Here is a 23,089-nt window from a genome sequence, read left to right on the forward strand (position 1 = left end):
TGGTGCTTTTTGTTCGAAAACCACACACTGAAGTTTAGTATATTTTTCCATAGAGACGTGTACTTGTAATGAAATGTGAATTTTAAACACCAAATAAAAAGCTGTCTGGATTTATAGTCATTTACTGAGTATTTAAGTCAGAGTCTGGTATTGGTATCTGTATCGGAAAGGAAAAAGTGGTATCTGCGCATCCCTAGAACTGTGGGTTGGGACTTCGTCCTTATCCGTGATAAACATTTTCTAATGCATTGGGGCCCAAGCTGCCTACATTTCGCCCACCGTTTGTAACTCTAGCCGCTTCAATACAAGCTACGAATGTTTTGTGCAGATGAAAGGCCAAGTTTGACTGGAGTGGATTAAAAATCCAGCATGATTCGTAAATAATCGCAATGACTAGACTGAATGCTAAATGCTATGCTTCAGGGGCACCACGGTAAAATGAGGTCAAGGAGGTTCAGCTAATCATTCCGCTATAGATAAGTAAATGAGGTGCAGAACTTCAGTAGTTTCAGCACGACAGGGTTAAGTGTGCAGTTGAGAGGGCAGCGGTATGTAAGGATGCTAAGCTTTGACCGGAGTAGAGTTATCTTTAGCACTTTGCGGTGTGAGTCTGATAAGGGAGCAGCATGCTCGATCGTGCTGTGCCAACATCTAGCTGTCTCCCAGCATGCATGAAGGCACAGGAAATCTCTGAGCTTCCATAGCACTGACTCACCATGCCACATCAGCCACACCTCAGGCCAGAAAGATGAAGATGAGACAAGTGGGAAGAGATTGCAAGTGCGAAGGAAGGAGGAATTGGAGGGGTGATAAATGCTGTTGAAGAGAACGGAGGGCTAGTTTCATTCTAAATTTCAAAATGAATGAATTTCTGATTAGCTGTGTTCCTGCACAGGCATGAATCTCATCCTTGCACCCTGGCATCTTTTTTTTTTTTTTTCCTGGTTCCTGTAATCATTTAAAACACTGTTGTTTTCTCCACTCCCCTGCTCTATTTCCCCTCTCTGTCATCTCCCTCCTCCCCTCTCTTCCCTGTCGCTTACACTTCCTCCTCTGCTTCTTGTGCTAAACCCCCCCTTCCTCTTTGTCCTTCCTCCCCTCAATTGTCCTATTTGTTACTGCACCCCTCCGCCTTCGTAATTAAATCAAATTGTGTTCTGTGACATTTCCAAAGCTGCCTTAGACAAGTTCAAGACCATGAAAGCATATAGTAGAATGTCTGGCAAGAAAACATTTTCACTTTATTTAAATAACACCCTCTTGTGTTTCACAGAGCTATACTGGAGCCCCTGCTGTCCTTACCCTCTCCAACTCAGAGTGTATACATAGTGGTGGACTCTCTGGATGCTGGCTACGGCGGATGTGTTGGGGCCGGTGAGGGGCAGACAAATGGAACCATGGTCGTACAGAGTACTTCAATAGCGGAGCTTCTTCTAAGGCACCTCCAGCTTCTCCCTTCTTGGATTCTCCTGGTCTGCTCTGCACGGAGACAGAACAAAGCTGTCTGCAAGATGTTCTCAGGTACACTAGCATATGCACACTCCTGAGAGCTGCATAACCAGGCTCATTACACCCACATGCTTTTAGAACTCTGTGCAGGCAAAATGCCATGTGTAAAGGATGACCTCGATGTGATCGTGCCATCACTGCAGTTACGCCATACCTTCCAAAAAAATAAAATAATAATAATAATAAAAGACTAGGCTTTGAGAACACGTTTAAGATGCAGATATATTACTCCTCAGCTGTCTGTAATAAGCGCTGTTTCATGCGTAAAGGAATTCTGAAGCAAGAATCCCTGAAGCAGTGTCTCAATTTTCAGAGGGGCACAGTGTGGCGCCTTAATTAGTGGCATTCATGATTTTGAATGCCCTTTGATGTCGTACTCTCAGGAAGTTAACAATCATGAAAACTAATTGGCCAAAGGTTTTTTGAAGCATCTTTAATGAATGTACTTGTATAGATCAATGACACTTCATTCTGTATTTGTAAATCCAACCCCAGGAATAATATCATCTAAATCTTTTTTAATATCCTTCTCCACACATCTTGTACTCTTTCGCTCTCAGTTGCCCACATTCTTCCAAATGAGTTTATCTGCTTTAAAGAGATTAGAGACCCACACACTTATTAGCTATTTGGTATCTAATGGATGAAACAAGAAATCACATAAGCTCTGAATGATTTTTTTTTTATCTGTTAAAAAGCAGCTTACAGGTTTTGTTTTAGGGCTGCTGTTGTAAAGCCTCCATCACTGTTTTCTTCTTTTCAGCCTGCAGTCTTCTCAGATCAGTCAGTTTACTTATAGTTGCCTCAGAGGGATAGGTGGAGTTTTCAGCTCTGTAGTCAATCTGCCCAGGAAAAAAGAACAGGGAGGAAGCTCAGCATGATGGCCAGTTTTTCTTTCATCATTCCTTTGTCCAAATCCCCCCGTCCCACTCTGATTTCTTCTCTTTCGTCTCTGATCTGCAGGGTTTCGGAAGCTGTGTCTAGATGACTTGCGGAAACCTGCGGCCGTGCGGGATGTACAGCATTACATTCTTCGGAGGCTGGATCAGGATGGAGCGCTGCGCCGGCAGCTCACTCCAGAGACCGCCGACATGCTTAACTTGCTGCATATCAAGAGCGGTGGCTGCTTCCTTTTTTTGGAGCAGGTGCTGGATGGGGTAGCATGCGGCCTGGTAGGACTGAGGGAGATCCGGGACATTCCAGGCACATTGAATGGCCTCTACCTTTGGCTCTGCCAGCGGCTTTTTCCCCGCAGGCTGTTTGTCCACGTTAGGCCCTTGCTCAACATTTTGCTGGCCTCCCCACGACCTCTCAGTCCTGAGAAGCTCTATGTTGCTGCACATACCAGGGACAACTGCTTGGGACGTGAAGACTTCCAGTCTCTAATGCGTGCTCTGGCACCCCTGATTGTGGATGGGCCTGAGGGAAGTAAACTTCTATTCCATGGCAGCTTTGCAGAGTGGCTAACTGATGTGAAATACTGCACACAGAAATTTCTGTGCAGTGTGAAGGATGGTCACCTTTCTCTCGCCATGTCCCTGTCCCTGAGATCCAAAAGCCTCGGCACAGAAGACATATGTCAGCTGGGCCACCATCTCCTCAGCAGTGGAATCCATGCTGGAGAGCCATCTCTGCTGGCTTTATGGATGATCTGGACTGGTGTTCCCACTTTCACAGATTGCACAAAGGGCAGTTCTGCTTCTGTGTGTCCACCTCCTCAGTCCCAGCAAACCCCTGTGCTGATCCAACAGGATGTGCTGCAGCTTCTGATGAAGAGCGGAGTGTACCCCCCCACCTGTTCTCCAGACAATGGCCCTAGTGTAGGTGTGCACTGTGTGGGTGGAAGAAGAGGGATAGTTCGACGGGCCTTGCAGAGGGAGGAGTCTGTGCGAACCCTTTTGGACAGTGGGGTCAGCGTGAACCGTACGGATCCTTCAGATGGACGAACACTGCTGTCTACAGCAGCTCATGCAGGGCTTGTGGATATTGTTGCACTGCTGCTGTGTCGAGGGGCAGACCCTTCGCTCAGTGATCATCAGGGTCAGACAGCTCTAACCCTTGTTGCCAGGCAAGGCCACGTAGGTGTGCTGCAAATTCTGCTCGAGTGGGCTCAGGACCATGGGATTGACACTCCAGCTGTTCGAGCCCTGCTGGAACATGCAGACAGTGAAGGATGGACTGCCCTCCGTTCAGCAGCATGGGGTGGCCATAATGAAGCTGTGAAGATGCTTCTTGAAGCAGGAGCTGAGGTGGACGGTTGTGATCCGGATGGCCGCACAGCTTTAAGAGCTGCTGCCTGGGGGGGTCATGAGGAGGTCTTGATGACCCTCCTGGACCATGGTGCTAAAGTCGATCGCACAGACCATGAGGGGCGTACTCCGCTCATTGCTGCTGCCTACATGGGCCATAAAGAGGCAGTAGAGATCCTGCTGGATGCAGGTGCAGACGTGGACCTGGCAGACGGGGATGGGCGCACTGCTCTCTCAGTGGCTGCCCTGTGTGTGCCATCAGCAACAGGAGGTAGGGGGCACAGAGAGGTTGTAAGTCTGCTGCTGGAAAGGGGTGCTAATCCAGAGCATAAGGACAGAGATGGCATGACCCCTTTGCTGTTAGCCTCTTATGAAGGCCATGAGGAAGTAGTAGAGCTTCTTTTAGAGGCTGGGGCTGATGTGGATGAGAGTACGGGAGCCTATCCTTCTGCTGTGACTCCTCTCCTTGCAGCAGCAGCCATGGGACATGCAGGCACGGTGAACCGTATGCTGTTCTGGGGGGCGGCAGTAGATGGAATCGATGGAGAGGGTCGCACAGCTCTCTGCCTGGCTGCTGCTAAGGGCAGTGTAGAGGTTGTGCAAGCCCTACTGGACCGGGGGCTAGACGAGAACCACAAAGATGATCTAGGCTGGACTCCACTACATGCAGCTGCGTGTGAGGGCCACAAGAGCGTTTGTGCAGTGTTAACGGAGCGAGGCAGCATGGCACGGGTGAGTGAGCTGGATGTGGAAGGCCGGACTGCCCTTATTCTGGCAGCACAGGAGGGTCACTGCAGTACAGTAAGGCTCCTGCTTGACCGTAAATCACCCATTGATCATAGGGGCTACGATGGACACTCTGCCCTCAGTGCAACTTCCCTGCAGGGGCATACTGAAGTGGTGGAACTACTGCTGAGACGGGGAGCTGACACTGATGTGCGAGATGCAGAGGGAAGACCTCTTCTGTATCTGCTGATTCTGGAAGGACGCTTGGATATCGCTGTCTTGCTCATAGAGAAAGGAGGGGTCCCACTGGAATCAAAAGATGTTGAGGGGCGAACAGCACTGCATGTAGCAGCTTGGCAAGGTGACTTAGATGGGATTGGGCTTTTGCTGAGACATGGTGCAGACCCAAATGCACTAGACCACGAAGGTCGACCACCACTGCACTCTGTGGCATGGAGGGGTCACGCCTCTGCCGGCAGACTTTTCCTTCGAGCCAGGGAGGTTAACGTTGATCTTGCCTGCAAAAAGCAAGGTGCCACAGCACTCAGCATTGCCTCTCAAGAAGGACATGCCGAAATTGTAGTCATGCTTCTGGAAAAAGGTGCAGATCCAGACCATGTGGATCATTATGGCCGCAGCCCAGTAAAAGTTGCAGGAAAGAGAGGCCTTTTCAACATCGTCCGTCTCTTGGAGAGCTATGGTGCAAAGCCCTTCCCTGGAATCATACCTCCATCACCGTGTGGGGCTCCAGGCCCCTCTTCCCATTCGTCCATGGTCAAGAATCAGTCCTTCTCCGGAGAGGTGTGTGCAAGTGGAGCCACAGCCACTTCTTCCACCTCATCGACATCTTTGTCAACCTCTTGTTCTCCAGCCTCTACAGCTGAAAGATTTCATTCAATTCCCGGCTCTCAGACGTCCTCCTCCACTTGCCACTCTTTGGCTACTGTGCAGACTGTCCCCGCTGACAGTTTGAGTTTCACTCAGCAGATCCAGCAACACTCGCTTCCTCGTTGCCGCAGTCGACCGTCCACTCTTCCTCTGCCTGGCTCGAACCCTCCTAGCCTCCAGGGAAGTGCTGCCAGAAACAAGCAGAAGGCTGTCGCCAAAAGTAACCATCCCTCTGTACCATGCACTTTTGTCGCACTGCAAGACTCAAATGTGCTCTTTAAAGGGCTTGGGACCCCAGACGCTGGTGACTACCTCTTGAAATCCAAAATCCCACATTTGATTGAGCATGACTTCAGCAAGAACCCCCAGCAAGTCGGAAGCGGAGGAGGCAAGTGGAACTCTGTAATGGTGTCCTTGGGGTTGACCCCAAACCAAGAGGGGGTCATCAGAGAACCAAAAAGTAGGGACAGTCCACCACTAGGCTATCCTTCACGTCACCTCCAGCCCCATTCGCAAAGAGACCATTGGGAAGGCCTTCAAAAGACCTCCATTTCCCCAGCCTTTGACCTCTCAGCCATGTCCTTACATAGTGCCTTACTGGAAGACTCTGTGTTCAGCATTACAACCACAGATCCCCAGCTCAACCTTAAACAGGCAATCAAGTTGCAGTTTGAGGGGCCAACCAGCGCAGCACTTTACAAGAGGGAAACGCCGCTCTAAGGTAATGGCTTATGCTCGGTTTTTAGTACAGAAAAATAGTTACTTAAGTACTGTGAAATTCAACATGTTGGAGTAATTAAGTGAAGAGGAGGAAATCTTTTTTTTTTCTTCCTTGGGTTTCTACTCAGTCTATTGCGAGAGAATGTCTGGAATGCTAATGACAACTTTGTCTCTTGTAGGCAACCGTCAGTGATTAGGAGCTCAAGGAGGGTAGGGTGGTGTGGATAATTGCAGTGTGTGTTTGACTCACTCAGGGTGGAGGGAGGTGGTAGAGGACATCCCACCACACTCTGACCTCTGACCTCTGCAAGACTGGCATAGCAGAGGGAACAAAGAGGCACCAAAAGACTTCAAAGGACTTATGCTGTGTACATTCCGGAGATTTTCTTTTATGTTCTATCACAACGGACAACAGCTGGCTCTGCCTCTCTCTCTCTCTCTCACAAACACACACACACAATGACAGGAAAACATGGAACTTGCACAGAGACACATTGGCGATTGTAGTGATACACAGGAAAATGTATAGAATGTGTCCTTATGGGACATAGTTGAAAGGACTGTAGTGTGTGTGTATAATGAATGGATGAGGTTTGCTGGGACATGGGACCTATGCAGTAGTATTCTCCTTAAGTCTGGGACACTATTTTTCAATGCTTTCTTTTTTGAGAACTTTTTGTTTTGGTGGAAAATGATTGGCAGAGAGTGAGAAAGAAGACAATGAATGTGACTAAACTGTCTGTTGATGCTGTTTCTCTGGGCTTTTGTCTTGAACCACTCATTTATTCACCCTCTTTGGAATGCACCCTAGCATTGCGGTGGCCAGACCCAGGACTGCTGCCAAAAGGGCTCAAGCACATCCCCAAAAACACACCCTTAGGATTCCTAACTGTCTCTCTGAGGGTTTTGTACTGTTGTTTAGGAATTGTTTTGGTCATCAGCAATGACTGATGTGTTTTTTTTTTTTTGTGCTGTGTATATTTATGTTTCCATTTATTTGCTCATCATGATTCATATTCTCTCTTTCCTGATTACTGAATCACCAGACCAGTCAGCTAATGGCACTGCAGTACTAAAATAAAGGCTATATTACATGGACTAAAAAAAAAAAAAACAGTACCAGTCAAAGGTTTGGACACACCTTAAATTCAGTGCTTTTTCATCATTTAAACATTTTCTGCATTATATATTAAAACTCAAGTCATCCAAGCTATGAAGAATATATGTTTTTTTTTATTATTATTATTATTATTATCTTACAAAGCAGAATATATTTAGTATTTTAGATTCTTCAAAGTAGGCATCTCGTGCTTGGATGGCAGCTTTGCACATCTTGGCATTTTCTCAGTCAGCTTTTTATGAGGTATTCACCTGGAATGGCTTTCAGGTAACAGCTGTGCCTTGTCAAGAGTTAATCACTGGAATTTATTGCCCTCTTAATGTGTTTGACAACCTCTGTTGTTGTAGTGACGAGTTGGTGTAGAGTGAATAGCCCTATTTGAGTAATGTTCTAATCCAGATTAGGGCAAGAACTACTCAACTAAGCGCAGAAAAATCACAGTCCATCATTACTTTAAGAAATGGAGCTTAGTCTGTAATATTTCAAGAACTTTGAAAGTAGCCGCAAGTGCAGTTGCGATGACTATCAAATGATGGTTATGATGAAACTGCCCCAGAAAAGGAAGACCAAGCGTTACCTCTGCTGCACAGGATAGGGTCAACAGAGTTACCAGCCTCAGAAACCACAAGTACTAAGTATTGAAAGTTCACTACATGATTCCTTTGGTGTTCCTTCGTAGTCTGGATGACTTCAGTATTCATTTACAATGTAGGTGGGGAGGTGTGAAGGTGTGTGTGTCCAATCTTTTGACTGGTACTGTACTGAACGTGCAGAAGAGTGAGAACGAGAGGAAATTTGAAGGATAATGGCAGGGTCATAAATTCCTGAAAATAGAAGGGGGTCCGCCCGGTCATTTACAGTGTTCGACATGATGTATGAGGTTGTGTTTATTAATTTTCTTTTTTAATTAAAATACATCTTTTACTCTTGGGTTAAACAAGGTGTGGATGATTATGCAAATGAGTGGTCTATACCTGCTGTATGTGTTTACGACTGTAACTGAAAGGACAACTGAAAAGAAAACAGACCTGCACCTGTGGAAAATCTGCCTGGAGCTCAGCTGATAACTAATCTTTGAATCTCTCTCTCACACATACACACACACTCTTTCTCAGAACAATTCAACGTTTAGCTGTAAACATCTCTCCTCTGTGCCAAAAAAACCCAAACCATCTTGTTCATCTGAGTTCACCCACATTGCTGCAGTATCAGCCTCTATCCTTCTGAGAAGGCTTTTATAGTAATTATTACACAATTTGCTGTAAGGATTTGATGGCCTTTCTCCACAAGAGCATTAGTGAGCTCAGGTACTGATGTTGGATGATTAGTTCTGGAGCACACCATCCACTCCAGCTCATTCCAACGGTATTGGATGGAGCTCCATCACTTTAGAGAACAGTTGATGGTTAGCACTGGCACAGTGTCTTAAAGTAAAGTACAGGAACATGCGAAAATCATGTCCTTCAAGGAGACATTTGAAGCGGTTGAAGGCCGGAAGGGGGTTGTACGGTTCAAACTCTAGCGGGCAAATCCGTCTTACACAGGGCTTACACAGCAGCCATGCTGGAAGTGCATGAAGGAGCTAGCTGCGTTTTCGATGCTGCGTCAGCCTCTACTGTGTAGGCTGCCTTAGGCTCGTGCACGGCTGCTCCGGAGTGTCCCATTCTATTGGCACCGCTTTTCTGTGGAGATTACAGAAGCTGTGGGTGTGCATTGGAACACCGGTGTCAGAAACGGGTGCACCTAAATGTAGCTGAACTCACTGATTAGGAGAGCTGCCCAGATTCTGACCTGACGTGCGACATGCTTGTTGATGTCCTGGAGTGGCTCGAAGTTTAAAGGAGCTGTTCTAAGATTTTAGATGTTTGCCTAGATGTTTGTTCCTCCTCTACATCCCAGTGTTGTTGTCTTTCTCGGTATGTGTGAAAATGTCCAACATTTTCTATGAGCCCTACTCTGTTTGTAGATGGCCAGTGGCATTCTCTCTTTGTTTCTCTCTTTAGCTCTTTCTCACACACACACTCACACAGACCCACATCTCTAACCCCCTGTGAAGAGCGCTTTTTATTGCTTGCTTGTTACTTCCATAAATCCCCTAAAGCTAACAGGGCCAAACAAGCCAAAACAGCCACCTACACACACACACACACACACACACACAAAGCTTAGAAACAGACGTCCACAAATATATGCATATTGTACACACTCGTTTAACTGAACACTTTGTAGCCATTTCGATGCATCATCCACAGCATCCTCCCATGTACAGTTAAGTCAGTCAAATCACTTTTTTCAAATATGCAGCCATTTCTTGTGGATGCAGTGTACACACACACACATACACACTTTTTACACACACTTAAGGGCTCCTATAACAAGACCCTGACTAAGCATGCACACAGAAAACATCCGCCATCGCATGTAGTGTGCCAAACCTGTGTCCTCGAGGGACAAAAAGCTCTCCATTAATAATCATTACTCATTCATAATCTTATTTCTTTAAGTACCATGCAAAAGGGAATGGGTGGAGGGGGGGGGGTGGATACCACATACTGAGGCTTACCCATAGGAAACCATTAAAACAAACTGGGACAAAAATGCCATAAACGGCAGATCTCTTCACTAGCAAGGATTTCTGATGTTTGCATGTGTATATTTCATATGTTTTGATCACTTTTTTTGATTGCCTTTGATTCATGGATGTAAATATCGGCTGGCGTGGTTCAGAGCTGCGGAAAATCTGCACTTATGGCTAATGTCTATTCTGTATTCATGTCCATTGCGTTCTCTAGAGTAGCTGACCACGTCAAGTCTTGCTGTCTTTCCCCCTCACACACAGTGTGCGTGTGTAAGGTCACCATGCTGGAGAGACCATGGTTTTTACTAAACACCATCTTCCCCACCGTATTGTGGAGGTAATTCATTGCCATATAGCTCCAAGGAAGGGCTTACTTACACTCCCACTCTGCTGGTGGCTTGCCTACTTCCAGGGAAGTTATGAGGAGCTAACGGCTGCGCTGCAGTTTTTTCAGGGGAGGTTGAGCCGTAACAGGTTCCAATCCAATGGGGAGTTTTGAGGAAACTGGGGGGGAATTTATTTTTCATGTTTTTTTTTTTCATGCAATTCACAATGATTTAACTCAAAATAAGCCAGGGTTAAACGAGGAGGTTGACATTTTTCAGCTGTCCTTTTATTCTAGGACTAGGCTTTCGCTGTCAATCAGCCATAACACTAAAACTACTTGCTGAATATTGTGTGGGTTTCCACTTGAGCTGCTCTGGGCCCACTGAGACATTATAGAGTTTGCAAGACTTTGCAAGCATGAACTTTTGAAGCACTTTGTGCTGCAGTAACTCCTTAAATCAAATCAACGGGTGTTGTCAAAAAGCAGCTTTACACAATCAGTAATTAGTAAAAAGACATGAAAACCTAAGACCCCTAGTGAGCAGCCTAAGGCGACAGGGACAAGGAAAAAACTTATCTCCCTCAAAGCTGGAGGAAGAAACCTTGGGAGGAACCAAGACTTACAAGGGGGACCCGACCTATCTTCCTCTGATCAGAACTATTTATACATTATTGATAAAAATCACAAAACCACCGCATACGACTGTTCTACTGCTCTGGTGTGCAACAGTCCATTAAGGTTTTAACATGGTCATTAGACTGATAGCAATGGTAGGAGGGTGTGCAGCTGGTCTGGCACGGGTGGTGGGGACTTCCAGTAGGTCGGGTGACCATTTACTCTGAGAAGGTAAACTCTTCTGTGGATTCGGACCACATAAGCTAGCCTTTGCTCCCTATGTATAATCAGTGAGACTTGGGTGCCCACGTCCCAGCTGCCAGCTCACACCACACTTTTCTCACAGGTACTGGCCTTTTCAAAGTCACCCAGGTCTTTACACTTGCCTACAACTGACATATGTATGTATGTATATCCCACACCTGACAAATGCTACAGGAACAAGATTATTATCAGTGGTATTCACTTCAGTATGTGATCAGTGGTTTTAATGTCATGGCGGATCGTAGCGTAAACTGTGATTGAATCCCTTGAGGAATGTAAGGGGTTAGAGAAACTATGGGCGGTGAATTCTGTGTAAATCTATGATTGATTATGTATTCATATCACTTTTTTTGCCCTTTTAAAACAGCTGAAAGGTAGAACAGGTGGAACGGGTTTCTGCGCAGCGCTTTCCCGCATATGCTGACAATGATCCGTGAAAAGTTCACCTGCCCATATTTTCTCACACTTTTACACACTGCGCCGACACGTCCTAAAAAAACTTCACCTGGAAAAGGTTTTGTTCAAGGTCAGTGCACATGTGGGAAAATGATGTGTAGACCACCTTGCGATGGAAACATTGGTTGAATTAGGTGTTAATAAATAAACAAACTAATAAATAAATAAATAAATAAAAGGAGATGATGTGCTTCCATGGTATGAACAGAAGCACAAGGAAACGCGAAAGTGCAATTAGAGTCTAGAAGAAATAAGTGAGTTTGAGACAAAAAGAGGCTGCTTTCATGCAGTGGTTTATTTTAAGGTTTAATAATTACTACAAATACTGCAGGCAAATGGCAGGCAGAGTGGTCTGTCAATGGAAATTGTTTTGTGTATATGCAGTCTTCTATGCATATGGAGCAAAAGTTTGAACACCCATGGTTTGAACACCCAACAGAATTACTGTTTATTATTTATTATTAACAACAACAACAACAACAACAACAAAAATATATGAAATGTGGTGGTCCTGTAGAGGATTTGCTCACAGAGTATCACAAACAAAACAACAATATGTGTAATTTCACCAGGGGTGCACAAAATGTTGCATAAGACTGTATATAAAGAAAATTCTCATTTTGACGCTTTCCACTTTTCGACGTAATTTCAATCTGAAAGTTGTTCTTTAAATTGTGTCAGAATACCATGATGAACCGACCAATAGAAATGCTCCAAAATGACTTGGAATTAAATATTTTTATATCAACTCAAACTATCAAAGGTTCTAGAAAGTGGAACTGGAAGTGGAATTTTTTTTTTTATATATATACAGTCATGCCCGAAAGTATTCATACCCCTGGCAAAGTTTGACTTAAATTTACTTTTATTTAACCAGAAGTTATATTTTTGCCTTGAAACGACACAGGCATCTCCCAGGAGATAACACGATGATGTACAAGAGGCATCATTGTGGGAAAAAGTATTTCTCAGCTTTTATACACATTTGAACAAAAAGTGGCATGTCCAAAATTATTCATACCCTTTGAAAACTGTCACAGTATATGGGAAAATCCAAAGTTCTATACCATTCCAAATAGTCCAAGCTGTTTTAAAGCATCCTAATTACCCTGATTCATTGGGAACAGCTGTTTTAATCAACTCAACAGGAGAAAAACAGCAGCTCTCTGCAGTTGGTTTGTGGACAGTCATGGCTAAGACAAAGGAGCTCACTAAGGACCTGCGGCTGTGCATTGTGGCCGCTCACAAGTCAGGAAAGGGCTATAAAGCCATATCAAAATGTTTTCAAGTTCCAGTGGCTACAGTGCAAAGTATTATTAAAAAATACAAGAAGTTCCGCACTGTGGAAAATCTCAGAAGATGTGGTCGGAAGCCAAAAGTGACACCTGTGCTGGCCAGGAGAATAGTGAGAGAGGTGAAGAAAAATCCAAGGATCACCACCAAGGCCATCCTGGTGAATCTGGACTCTGCTGGTGGCGACATCTCAAGGCAGACAGTTCAACGGACACTGCACACTGCTGGGTTCCACGGACGCAGGCCAAGGAGGACACCACTTCTCCAGAAAAGGCACACAAAAGCCCGCTTGACCTTTGCAAATGCTCATCTGGACAAAGAAGAAGACTTCTGGTGTTCTGTTTTATGGTCAGATGAAACAAAAATTGAATTGTTTGGCCACAATGATGTGTGCACCATTTGGCATGAAAAAGGAGAAGCCTTCAACCCTAAGAACACCATCCTCACTGTCAAACATGGTGGTGGGAACCTAATGTTTTGGGGGTGTTTTTCAGCCAATGGACCAGGGAACTTGATCGCAGTAAATGGCACCATGAAAAAAGAGCAATACATCAAGATTCTCAACAACAACATCAGGCAGTCTGCAGAGAAACTTGGCCTTGGGAACCGGTGGACATTTCAGCACGACAACGACCCAAAACACACAGCCAAAGTGGTGAAGAAATGGTTAGCAGACAAAAACATTAATGTTTTGCAGTGGCCCAGCCAGAGTCCTGACTTGAATCCAATTGAGAATCTGTGGAGGGAGCTAAAGATCAGGGTGATGGCAAGGAGACCCTCGAACCTCAAAGAGTTGGAGCTCATCACTAAAGATGAATGGGCAAAAATACCAGTGGAGACATGCAAAAATCTGGTCAGCAATTACAGGAAGCGTTTGATTGCTGTAATAGCCAATAAAGGCTTTTCTATTAATTATTGAGAAGGGTATGAATAATTTTGGATATGCCACTTTTTGTTCAAATGTGTTCAAAAGCTGAGAAATATTTTTTCCCACAATGATGCCTCTTGTACATCATCGTGTTATCTCCTGGGAGATGCCTGTGTCATTTCCAGGCAAAAATATAATTTCTGGTTAAATAAAAGTAAATTTAAGTCAAACTTTGACAGGGGTATGAATACTTTCGGGCATGACTGTATATATATATATATATATATATATATATATATATATATATATATATATATATATATATATATATATATATATATATATATATATATATATAAAACTACAAAAGAGCATCACTTTGGTTAAATCCTATCTATCCTGTAATTAGCCTGAAGGTAAGCCTCAGAGAAAAAGTGTGTGTAGGTGTCCGTATGCATGTAAATGTGCCGGTTGCTCATCATGACCTGCCCGTAGTGGGCGGCTTTAAGTCCTTTGGAGCCATTGCAGGATCCTGGGGCTGGATTCACAAAAGTGTCTTAAGAAAGAAATTCTTCTTGGATGTGATTCTGTCCCCTAAATTTATGCTTGAAAAATCTTCTTAAGAATTTTCTGATATTGCTTTATGACTTCTCACTTCAGAAAGATTCTAAGAACAATTGGTATTATCCAATAAAAACGTTCTTAAATAGATTCGTAACCTTATAATAGCCTGAGAGTGAAGAGTGAAAATTATGGGAGGGGGGGGGGTTATCAGTTTAAATAGTTGAATTATCAGAATTAATGTCTAATATAACTGGATTAAAAGTTTCTACATAAGTAAAAAATCACATCTAGCTCTTGTTCACGGAAAAGGTTTAAACCCCTTTGATTCATTTTTTCCTCCATTTTGCACGTATTTAACTAAAAACTGGAAAAAAAATGTTTATGATAAGATCTGAAGCACAGCATGAAAGACTAGGTTACAAATGGCCTAAATACAAAAACAACAATGACATTTTCTTACTGTTTAACTTAAGAGCCTTTTTTTCCTTAGGAACGCTTTTGTGAATCTGGCCCCTGGCTCTTAATATCCCACAGTTAGAAGGGACGGATTCCAGAGCCACTCTAAAGATGCCTAAGGATTTAGAGGCACTTCTCAAGATTCCAGTGTCATTCTAAGATTAACACTAAAAGGCTCACCCATAACTAACTACATTCTTGTCATTGTTGGAGAGTTACAGCTGAGTCCAAACGTTTACAACCTGGACAGAAGTCTTTAAGCTGAAGCTAAATGTGCTCATATAGACCATATTTAAAAACTGTGGAACCTGTGTTTTAAGGGGGTGAATACTTTATGTTTCACTGCCCTTTAAGGTGTCATATTTATTTACCATTTCAAAAGGCCAAGTCAAATAACCCACCCACAGAAGGTGCATGGAGACTAAAGCACTGTTCACTCCCTCACTGTTGCCCTCTGTAGGCAATGTTTCAACATGTACTTGAAACATTGCTGTACTGAGACATTGGGCCAGAGACTAGTACAAATAGTAGGTATAGAGCATTTTTAAATATAGTAGGTTTCCTGAAATGTTAGAGACTTTATCAGCTAAAGCATCTTATTTGTACTTGTAGACCTTGATGCAATGGTGCATGCTGTCTGACACCACTAATAATCCATTGGGTAGCAGGGCAAGCCCCCGAGGGCTGCTTAGTCCCTCGGTAACTATCACACGGCCTGTCCCTTCAGGCATGTACAGCACCACTCTGTGTTGCTCTGCCCAATCTGCAACCAGCACGGCTCCATCCTTGTCGATGCATAGACCCCAGGGGCTAGTAAGAACAGGCCCCATGCCAGAACAAATTCCCAGGATACGTAGGGTGTTCCAGCCTGGTCCCAGGACCTTCACACAGGGCTCTCTACCGGTGTCACTTCCCCGTTCAGACACTGCCACAAGACCAGAATGCAGACAAGCTGTTACTAGGTAAGGTCTGTGAAATCCAGTTACTACTGTCCGCTCAAGCCTCGAGCCAGTTTTGGGCTCAAGCTTCATAGCAGTCAGGGTGCCCTTACGAATATCTGCAACTAAGAACTCATCTTTTTGTGTCACCGTCACTCCTCTGGGTGCTTCCAGCTCATCCCGCGGCACTCCTGCAATATAAGGTCCCCCTCCAAAGGTTTGAAGGAGTCGCCCGTGACGACTTAAGATGAGGAGGGCTCGTTCGGCAGCGCAGCTCAGGGCAATGAGGCCTTTAGCGTTAACGGCCACGTCAAAGTAATTGCGGCAGCGCTTTGATGAGTCCCCAGAGTCTTTACTTGGGGATGTCACCTGTTGAATAACATTGCCACACTGATCAGTCACCTGTACACGGGCATTTCCACAGTCCACCAGGAAGAGCTGTCCCTGGGGTGTAGCATGCACACCACTTGGCAAGGTAAGGTCTGCACGTCCCGAACCCTGCTTGCCAAATTGCCGGACAAGCTGCACTCCCTCTAGAGCCAATGGCTCTGCATCCTCATCCAGCTCCGGTAGAACTGGCTCACTTCTGTCTCCCCAAAGTCGGACTCCATCCTGGGGCTTCAGCCTACCATCTGCGTGGTGATTTAGCCTATCTTCAAGGGATCCGTCTATGACGGACATGGACAGTGAGCGAGATACCCCCCAAGAACATCTCGCATGTACTCTTGGAGAATGATTTCCAGTACTAGGAGAGGATTTAGCCCGTGATGCCATGTGCTTACTTGAAATGGAAGAACTTGAGGAAAGCGAGGATTGTTGATTTCTTGCAGCTCTCCACTGCTCTCGCGCATCGATAAGGGGTCGATTGAGATGTGAAAGGTCAGCACTGGATTTGGAGAGGCGAGGTTTTGGGCAGGGGTAGTTTCTAGAAGAGCTGACTATGAAAGTGTATCCAGAATCTACACTTTCAGCAGGCGATGGAGCACGAGTGTATGCGTGGTCGTCTGAAGACGTACTCAGGCGAGAAAGTGAACGGTCACGCGACAGAAGATCTTGACAACTGTGGCTGGCATTCCGGGAGGATGGCAGTTTTCCAGACCTAAATCTGGAGGAGTTCTGTTGGGATCTACCTGTGCCTGTCTTCAGATCTCCGTAGTCAAAGTTGTGTTCTGGATAGCCGGGTTCTGGAGATGGGGATAGCCCCCGCTGCATCCTTTCTGTATGTAAAGCAAGTGGTCGAGTTGATCCGTTTCGTCGATACGCAAAATCTTCTCCTTCTGACTCCCCGTTGCTAAGCAATGCTGGTACAGCCAAGAAAAGCTCATCTCCTTTAGATTCACATGTGGGTGATTCACATTCCTCATCCTGCGATGAATCACGCTCACTTGGGACTTGCTTTGGGGGCCAGCGTTGCATTGGTGGTGACAGCGGCTTCACCTCTTCTCCAGAGTCGTCATCACTTCGGGCAGACAGTTTGATCTTTCTGACAATTCTCTGGCCTCTGGAACTATTTGACAAGCTAAGCACCTGGCCTTGGCCTGATCCTGCTCCATCCGGGGTGCTCCTTCCCTCTTTTCCTGGCTCTGCATGATTCTCACACTGCCCTCCAAAGGCATGGAGAGAACAGAGCTGTCCTTGCGGCCCACATCCGCCAACCGGAAAATTAACATTGTGATCCTGCACTTTGACCACACCAAAGTTCACAGCTTTGGGTTGGGCACTGGGCTTGAAAGAAACCCGCTTGAGAGCGAGGGCGATTTCCCGTGGCTGAAGCAGCTCAGCTACAGCCTTAAGAAGCAAATCACGCTTCTGGTCCACTTCACATCCACCTGCATTTATTTGTTCTCGCAACCGCAAGATTTGATGAAGCCTCTGATCCACCAGTGCTTGTCCAACTCGGATGGCTGCTGCATTGTCCCTCTGCACCTGCTCAAGTCTGCACTGCAGGTCCCGGTAATCTTGTTCCACTCTCTCCAGCAGGCGGCATTCCTCCCTTTGTACTCCCAGCAGAGCACGCTCTACACCACGGCCCACCACTTCGGCCTCAACTGCTTGACGTTCCTGTAGCCGTTTGAGCTCTGTCTCACTGTGCGCCAAGTCACAGAGTGCCTGTGTGGCCCAGCAGGGCAATGGAAGGGAGAGGTCCTTCTGAGACTGCATTTGCTTCTCCGTACCTTCTGTGTCCAGCGGGCTCAGGAGGGACAGTGGAGCAGTGCTAGAGGAAGCCTTGCTGCTAACTAGAGACCCAGGGTACATCATTGTTCTGGACTAAGAAGGAAGATGGAAGGGACAGAAAGTCTGGCTCCTTATGATGAGGTCTCTTGTTGCTAGGGACCTGTTAGGGAAAAAAAAAAAAACAATGAATGAAGGAATGAGCCTTGCATTACAAAAGAGGTCATTAGAAATCGAAAGGCTTAAAGAATCTTGAAAATGGCACTTGGTCTTCTTATTTCTGGCTTAACCTCACACTGGTGTTATTTATTTAGAGTGAGGAAATCTGAAAATCAGATCTTTTCTAAAAAGCCACATGATCCATTGAGACTTCAGTCATAAACTGATGAGATGAGAAAGCTGACATGCTCATACATGCCGTATTGGCTGCCATACACAGTATGTTACGGCAGAAACAGGGCACTGCCACATTCTGTTCCCCAAGTCTATGAATGCTTATGCATGCAGAATACAAGTACTTTATTATAAGGTTGCACTTTATTTTATAGTATGGTAAATATGAAGTATTTCATGCGTGAATGTGTGTGTGTGTGTATTGTCATTCTATGCAGAACATACCCAAACATAGTAGGATGGATAGCTTGGGAATGTTCTGCGTAGGATTATGATAAGAGACATACCTGGTGGTGGTCACATTACCTTGTTCTTGCAAAGTATGTGCCAGAAGTTACTCGTAATCACTACATATTTACCTCCTAAATACTCAGGTACCTACCAGGCCGTAAATATGTGAGTAATAAGTATAAGAATAAGTATGTGAGGCCAGTCGTCAGTTTTTCCATGTGGAAAGAGAGCGAAAGGTTATCGGTTTCAAAGTTTTCAAAGTGTGTAGGTGTCTCAGCAACTGAGATGGACCCAAACCCTCCAGAGAGCCTGAAATCCAACCATGCTCCACTTTCACAGGGAATTAATTTGCTGAGAAAATGATCATCATTCTGCTGCCGTCTCGCCTTCACACAGCACTGACTATAGACATAGTCATTATATTCTGCGCATCTTTTGATCTTCTGGCTGTTCAAACGATTCCAGTTATCATGATTCATTCTGGACCGTGGTTACTAGACTGAAGGAACTTAACTTCTGCTGCCATCGCTGTGCTTCGGGAGCGTTGGCCATCCTGAGCTATTCCGAGTTTATTCAGGCAAGTGTTCTCCAGAGTTGACAGATATCTAATGCTAGGGGCATCATTTCTGCATTCTATATTTGTGCATCTGCTAAGTTGCTTGGAGATACTAGATACACAGCAGAGGAGCTCATCTACCTACGCTGTCGCTTGTTGCAACACACTGCACTAACTGAGACAGGAAAACCTGGAATGTGATACAGCTGAGAACATACGCTTGTCATTACACCCATGTGAAAGAACAGAAAGGGGGAAAGGAAAGACGGAGGGATGACCGATGGTTAGCTGAGTGACAGAGGACATGGACTGTGGTAGAAATGGACCAATGAGCTTTAAATGGGAATGATGCGGGGTTGAATTTTTGGAAAAACGGCCAAAGCAAAAGAGGACAGCTGGACACAAACACAGAACGACAATGAAAAGACAATGTAGACAAATGTAAGACAGAGAGAAGCCCGCTGCATCTCCGGCACTAAGGACTTTATTAGCATTTCAAATGCCGATCGACAGGCAGAGGAGAGGAGAGAGACTATGTGAATGAGCGTGTGGGAGGAGAAGTCGGCCTTAAGAGCTATAATGTCATTGCAAAACACACATGCACACTTTTCCCATCTCAGCTCTCCCCACTTGAGTGTGACGTTACGCATCAGCATGGAGATCTAATATTTAATTCATGATGATGAACAAAGTCGCCGAGTGAAAAAATGAGTGAAGGCAAGATGGAGACAGACGGAAAGAAAGAGGCCAGACAGAGAAGTCTTTTTTTCTTCTCGATTTTCTTGGAATTATTATTTTTTCTTTGAGGTCCACTAATAACGAGGGTTCTCTGTAACTAATGTTAAATTTTTTTTTCATATGACACCCAAACTGGATACTTTAAACATACAAACACACACATGTTCAGGGAACAGAGATCCCTCAATGTAAAAATACAATGTGCAATACACCCCCCCCCCCCAATTTGCAATAATCTGTAAATAATATTATTACTTTTTTACTTCTAGTATTTATATTGTGTATATAGTGGTAATTTATCTACGTTTTTGCATCTGAGTGTCTTGCTATCCCTTTCTGCTGTGACACTGAAAATTTCCCCACTGTGCGACTAATAAAGGACTATCAGAATGCTTTATAAACAAATGTTAATAACATAAAACCTTGCTTTCGTTGAACTAAGCCATTAATAAAAACAAGAAACAAAAATCAATTTACACTAAATGCTCTTTTTACTGTGAGATGTAAATACCCCCAAAAAATTGCATGCTTGGAATGTATTCCAGGACATTTGATATACATCTCTAAAGTGTGTGCTTGGTCTCCTACCAGGAGATTAGGTATCCTCTTCCTTTACAGTCTGCATTATATATGAGGGTGTAGTGTTTCTAGAGATGTAAACAGGTATCTATCAACTACACTCTTAGCAAAAGGGTAGATATTCTTTGACTAGATAGAGACATCTCAATATGAATAACTCTTTAAATCAAAGAACTAATTAAGCATCTACGTGGTTCTTCAAGTTGTCATGGTTCTATACAGAGCCAATGGTGTATAGTCTGAAAGAACATTCTAATAATTTCTTTTTTAGAGTGTCAGCTAGTTAGAACTTTAAAGAAATAATGTGTGCTATGTATTTACATATGTTAGCAGAAGATCAGAGTAGAAAGCCCTCATGTAATCATGGCATTAGCCAATGGACATCAATGTACTACACTTCACAGTACTCAAACAGCACTGAAGTTTGTCTTATCTTATTTGTACACATTTACAACCTCATTTCAACTGCTAAAGGTTCAGTACTGACTGCATTTACATATTTTAAGCACATAATTCTGTTCATTTAGGGGAAAAAGAAGATTCGCCAAGAGCCTTACCTGTGCACCCATGCACCAAACACCTGTTGCAAAGCAGCTCTGTTGCAGCAGATGACTTGTTCTCTTCCACAGCTTTTTGGGCTTCCTGCTGTTGCTAGGATACAGTTCCTCAGAAGGGCTGGAATAGATGGGCTGCTTTTTTCCAAGGAAAAGAGAAACATATCCTTGAAACAGCAAAAAAAAAACAACTTTGTTTATTAAAGGAGCCATAAAGCATATATTCAGTATTTTAAAGTTAAAGTTATTTGAGGTATGTGACTTGGGTAGAAGCAAAAAATGCTGAGCTGCAGTTTTACAAGCCTATTTGCCTCCTAGTCTAGCTTTGTTGTGACGATAACACTATTACATAAAACTATTTTATGTAATTAAAATATTCGTACCGGGTCGCATCGCTGTCCTCTCAGTGTCCTCTCAGTATGGCGTGCTGTATATCTAGCTGAGAAGACTGTAGCTGGTCAGTTGGGATAGTTGTTGGCATAGTACCTGCTCACTTTCCTGTGCGAATACCTGCAGCAATGCTTCCTCTGGTGCCCGTTCTCTGAGTTTTACTAGTGCTAGCTGTTAGTCTCGTTGCCATATTCTCCTGAAGCAATTCTTCAATATAGAGACAACTGTGTTTGAGGTTCATGGTCTGTCACTTTCCTAAAGCGAACTCTCATTACTGAAGACTTCCATTCCAGAACCTCTTTAAAAGACGTTACTTAAGCCCATGCAGTCCAAATTATTCTGCCCCCCTGCTCTGATTTCATTATTTTTGCGATGTCAAAAAAAAAAACCCAACATTTTACATATACCCACCAATTCACTCTGGACTCATAAGGAGCGTTTTAAAGCAACATTATGTAGCAATCCTACCTTAAAATAACAGCTTAAAAATCATTTTGGTGCTTATAGGGAGAGAAAGGTTCTATGAATGGTGCTACTCCGAGCTCAGCACACAGCTAACTGCACCATGTAACTTTGTGGCAGGACAATGTTTGTGAGAGTCGTATTTGTGTAAAATCCTATAATATTACTCTCCTTGCTTCTCTCACTTTCAGTGATGACTATTCTATATCTCTCAGCTTCTCTACGAATACAAATACACACAATTACAATGAGTGTGTCCTCCTCGAGTGCAAATTTCACTTCCCGACTGCAGGGGGAGCCAGGGAGCAAGAAATCCCAATTTCTGCAGAATACTGCTTTAATTGTACAGGAGCAAAAAAGTGTTTCATTCTATGGGCTACCATGAAAAAAAACATCATCTTTCAGGCTTTATTTGGATCCTTTCTTTTGCATCATTCAGATCAGTGTGCAAACTACACTGCAGCAATTAGGGGCTTCAGTTGCATAAAGCAGCAAGTAGTCAAGATAAAAAAAAACAAACAAACAAATAAACAAAACAAAAACAAAAAAAACTCTGATCAGGTAAGTAAAAGCAACAACACTGGAAGGGTTAAATTTTTCCCTTGTACACAAAGGATGCCTATTAATTTTTTTTTACAGAAAGATGCAACACAGATACTCTACAAACTCTTCTTGGTGTAACACTCTCATGCCTGGGGAATGTGATAGTGTTAGCATAAACCTGTCACTCAAACATTTTTGGCCCATTTGAATAGATTTATAATGTTTACATACCTGTCTAGGAGGAATGTTGCATCGTTTTTTCAATTTCTCTCCATTTCGGAAAAGCACTTCCAGAGTATTTCCTGTTTTACATGTTTCTTGTGACGTGCTTGGGCATTATAGCATGTTTTGTTTTGGGTTTTTTTGCCCACAGCAATTCAGGATGACCAGCTTCCTCCATGTTGTTTTAGCCAAACAAATGGGAAGTTGGGAAGGAGTAATGATGGGGCATTGAGTAGATTGGGTAGAGTTATGGGGTGTTGAGGCTGAAGTGGAGTAATGGAGCACAGAGGAGTAGGGTTGGTGTAAAGGGATGTTGAGGAAATAGAGGACGGTCTTATACAGACTGATGGGACACAGGTTTTCTCAGGTACCTTTGCTGATGCCATTGCTAATATATTGGATTATGTTCTACATATTTCACTGTTTTAATTAATGAGAAAAGGAGAGAATTGACTTATGCACCTCAAAGCATGTGAATGGCTATTCACAAACGCAAAGAATTCCGACTAACATTGCTTGCCAAGTTTAATAGGCTTTTAAGCCGAGGAGAAATACCTCAGACAAAAGGGAGAAACCGCGGCTAATAGCCATCAGTGTTAGACGACATGGAAAGAAGGAGCAACATGACCTTGTACTGCCATCAGGGTAGGCAAATGTATGATTCAATGGGCTTTATT

The 23,089-nt window shown here is 44.1% G+C and overlaps 2 protein-coding genes across 5 annotated transcripts in view; one reads left to right on the plus strand and one right to left on the minus strand.

Annotated features, from left to right (window-relative positions):
- Positions 1-23,089, plus strand: part of ankrd50l (ankyrin repeat domain 50-like) — a 145,974-nt gene that overhangs the window by 7,296 nt on the left and 115,589 nt on the right. For 2 of the 4 annotated variants that reach the window (XM_072686366.1, XM_072686368.1), the window contains 3 exons: positions 1,274-1,521; positions 2,473-6,093; positions 6,272-8,311. In XM_072686366.1, the coding sequence (XP_072542467.1) occupies positions 1,274-1,521; positions 2,473-6,092 (3,868 nt within the window). In that variant the 3' untranslated portion in view covers position 6,093; positions 6,272-8,311. Of the gene's footprint in view, positions 1-1,273; positions 1,522-2,472; positions 6,094-6,271; positions 8,312-23,089 lie in introns of those variants that run through there. The other 2 variants (XR_011980045.1, XM_072686369.1) reach the window with 2 other exon arrangements.
- On the minus strand, positions 13,989-23,041 carry LOC140561266 (uncharacterized). Its single transcript, XM_072686358.1, has 2 exons — positions 20,799-23,041; positions 13,989-17,907 (listed from the first exon to the last, which is right to left on the minus strand). Exon 2 carries the CDS (start codon positions 17,829-17,831, stop codon positions 15,231-15,233), a length of 2,601 nt encoding a protein of 866 aa, XP_072542459.1. The 5' UTR covers positions 17,832-17,907; positions 20,799-23,041; the 3' UTR covers positions 13,989-15,230.

The sequence above is a fragment of the Salminus brasiliensis genome, chromosome 8 (assembly GCF_030463535.1).
Source record: "Salminus brasiliensis chromosome 8, fSalBra1.hap2, whole genome shotgun sequence".
Classification (NCBI taxonomy): domain Eukaryota; kingdom Metazoa; phylum Chordata; class Actinopteri; order Characiformes; family Bryconidae; genus Salminus; species Salminus brasiliensis.

Coding starts and splice junctions, on each gene's coding strand:
- LOC140561266 (XM_072686358.1), bottom strand. CDS start 17,831: ATGATGTACCCTGGGTCTCTAGTTAGCAGCAAGGCTTCCTCTAGCACT.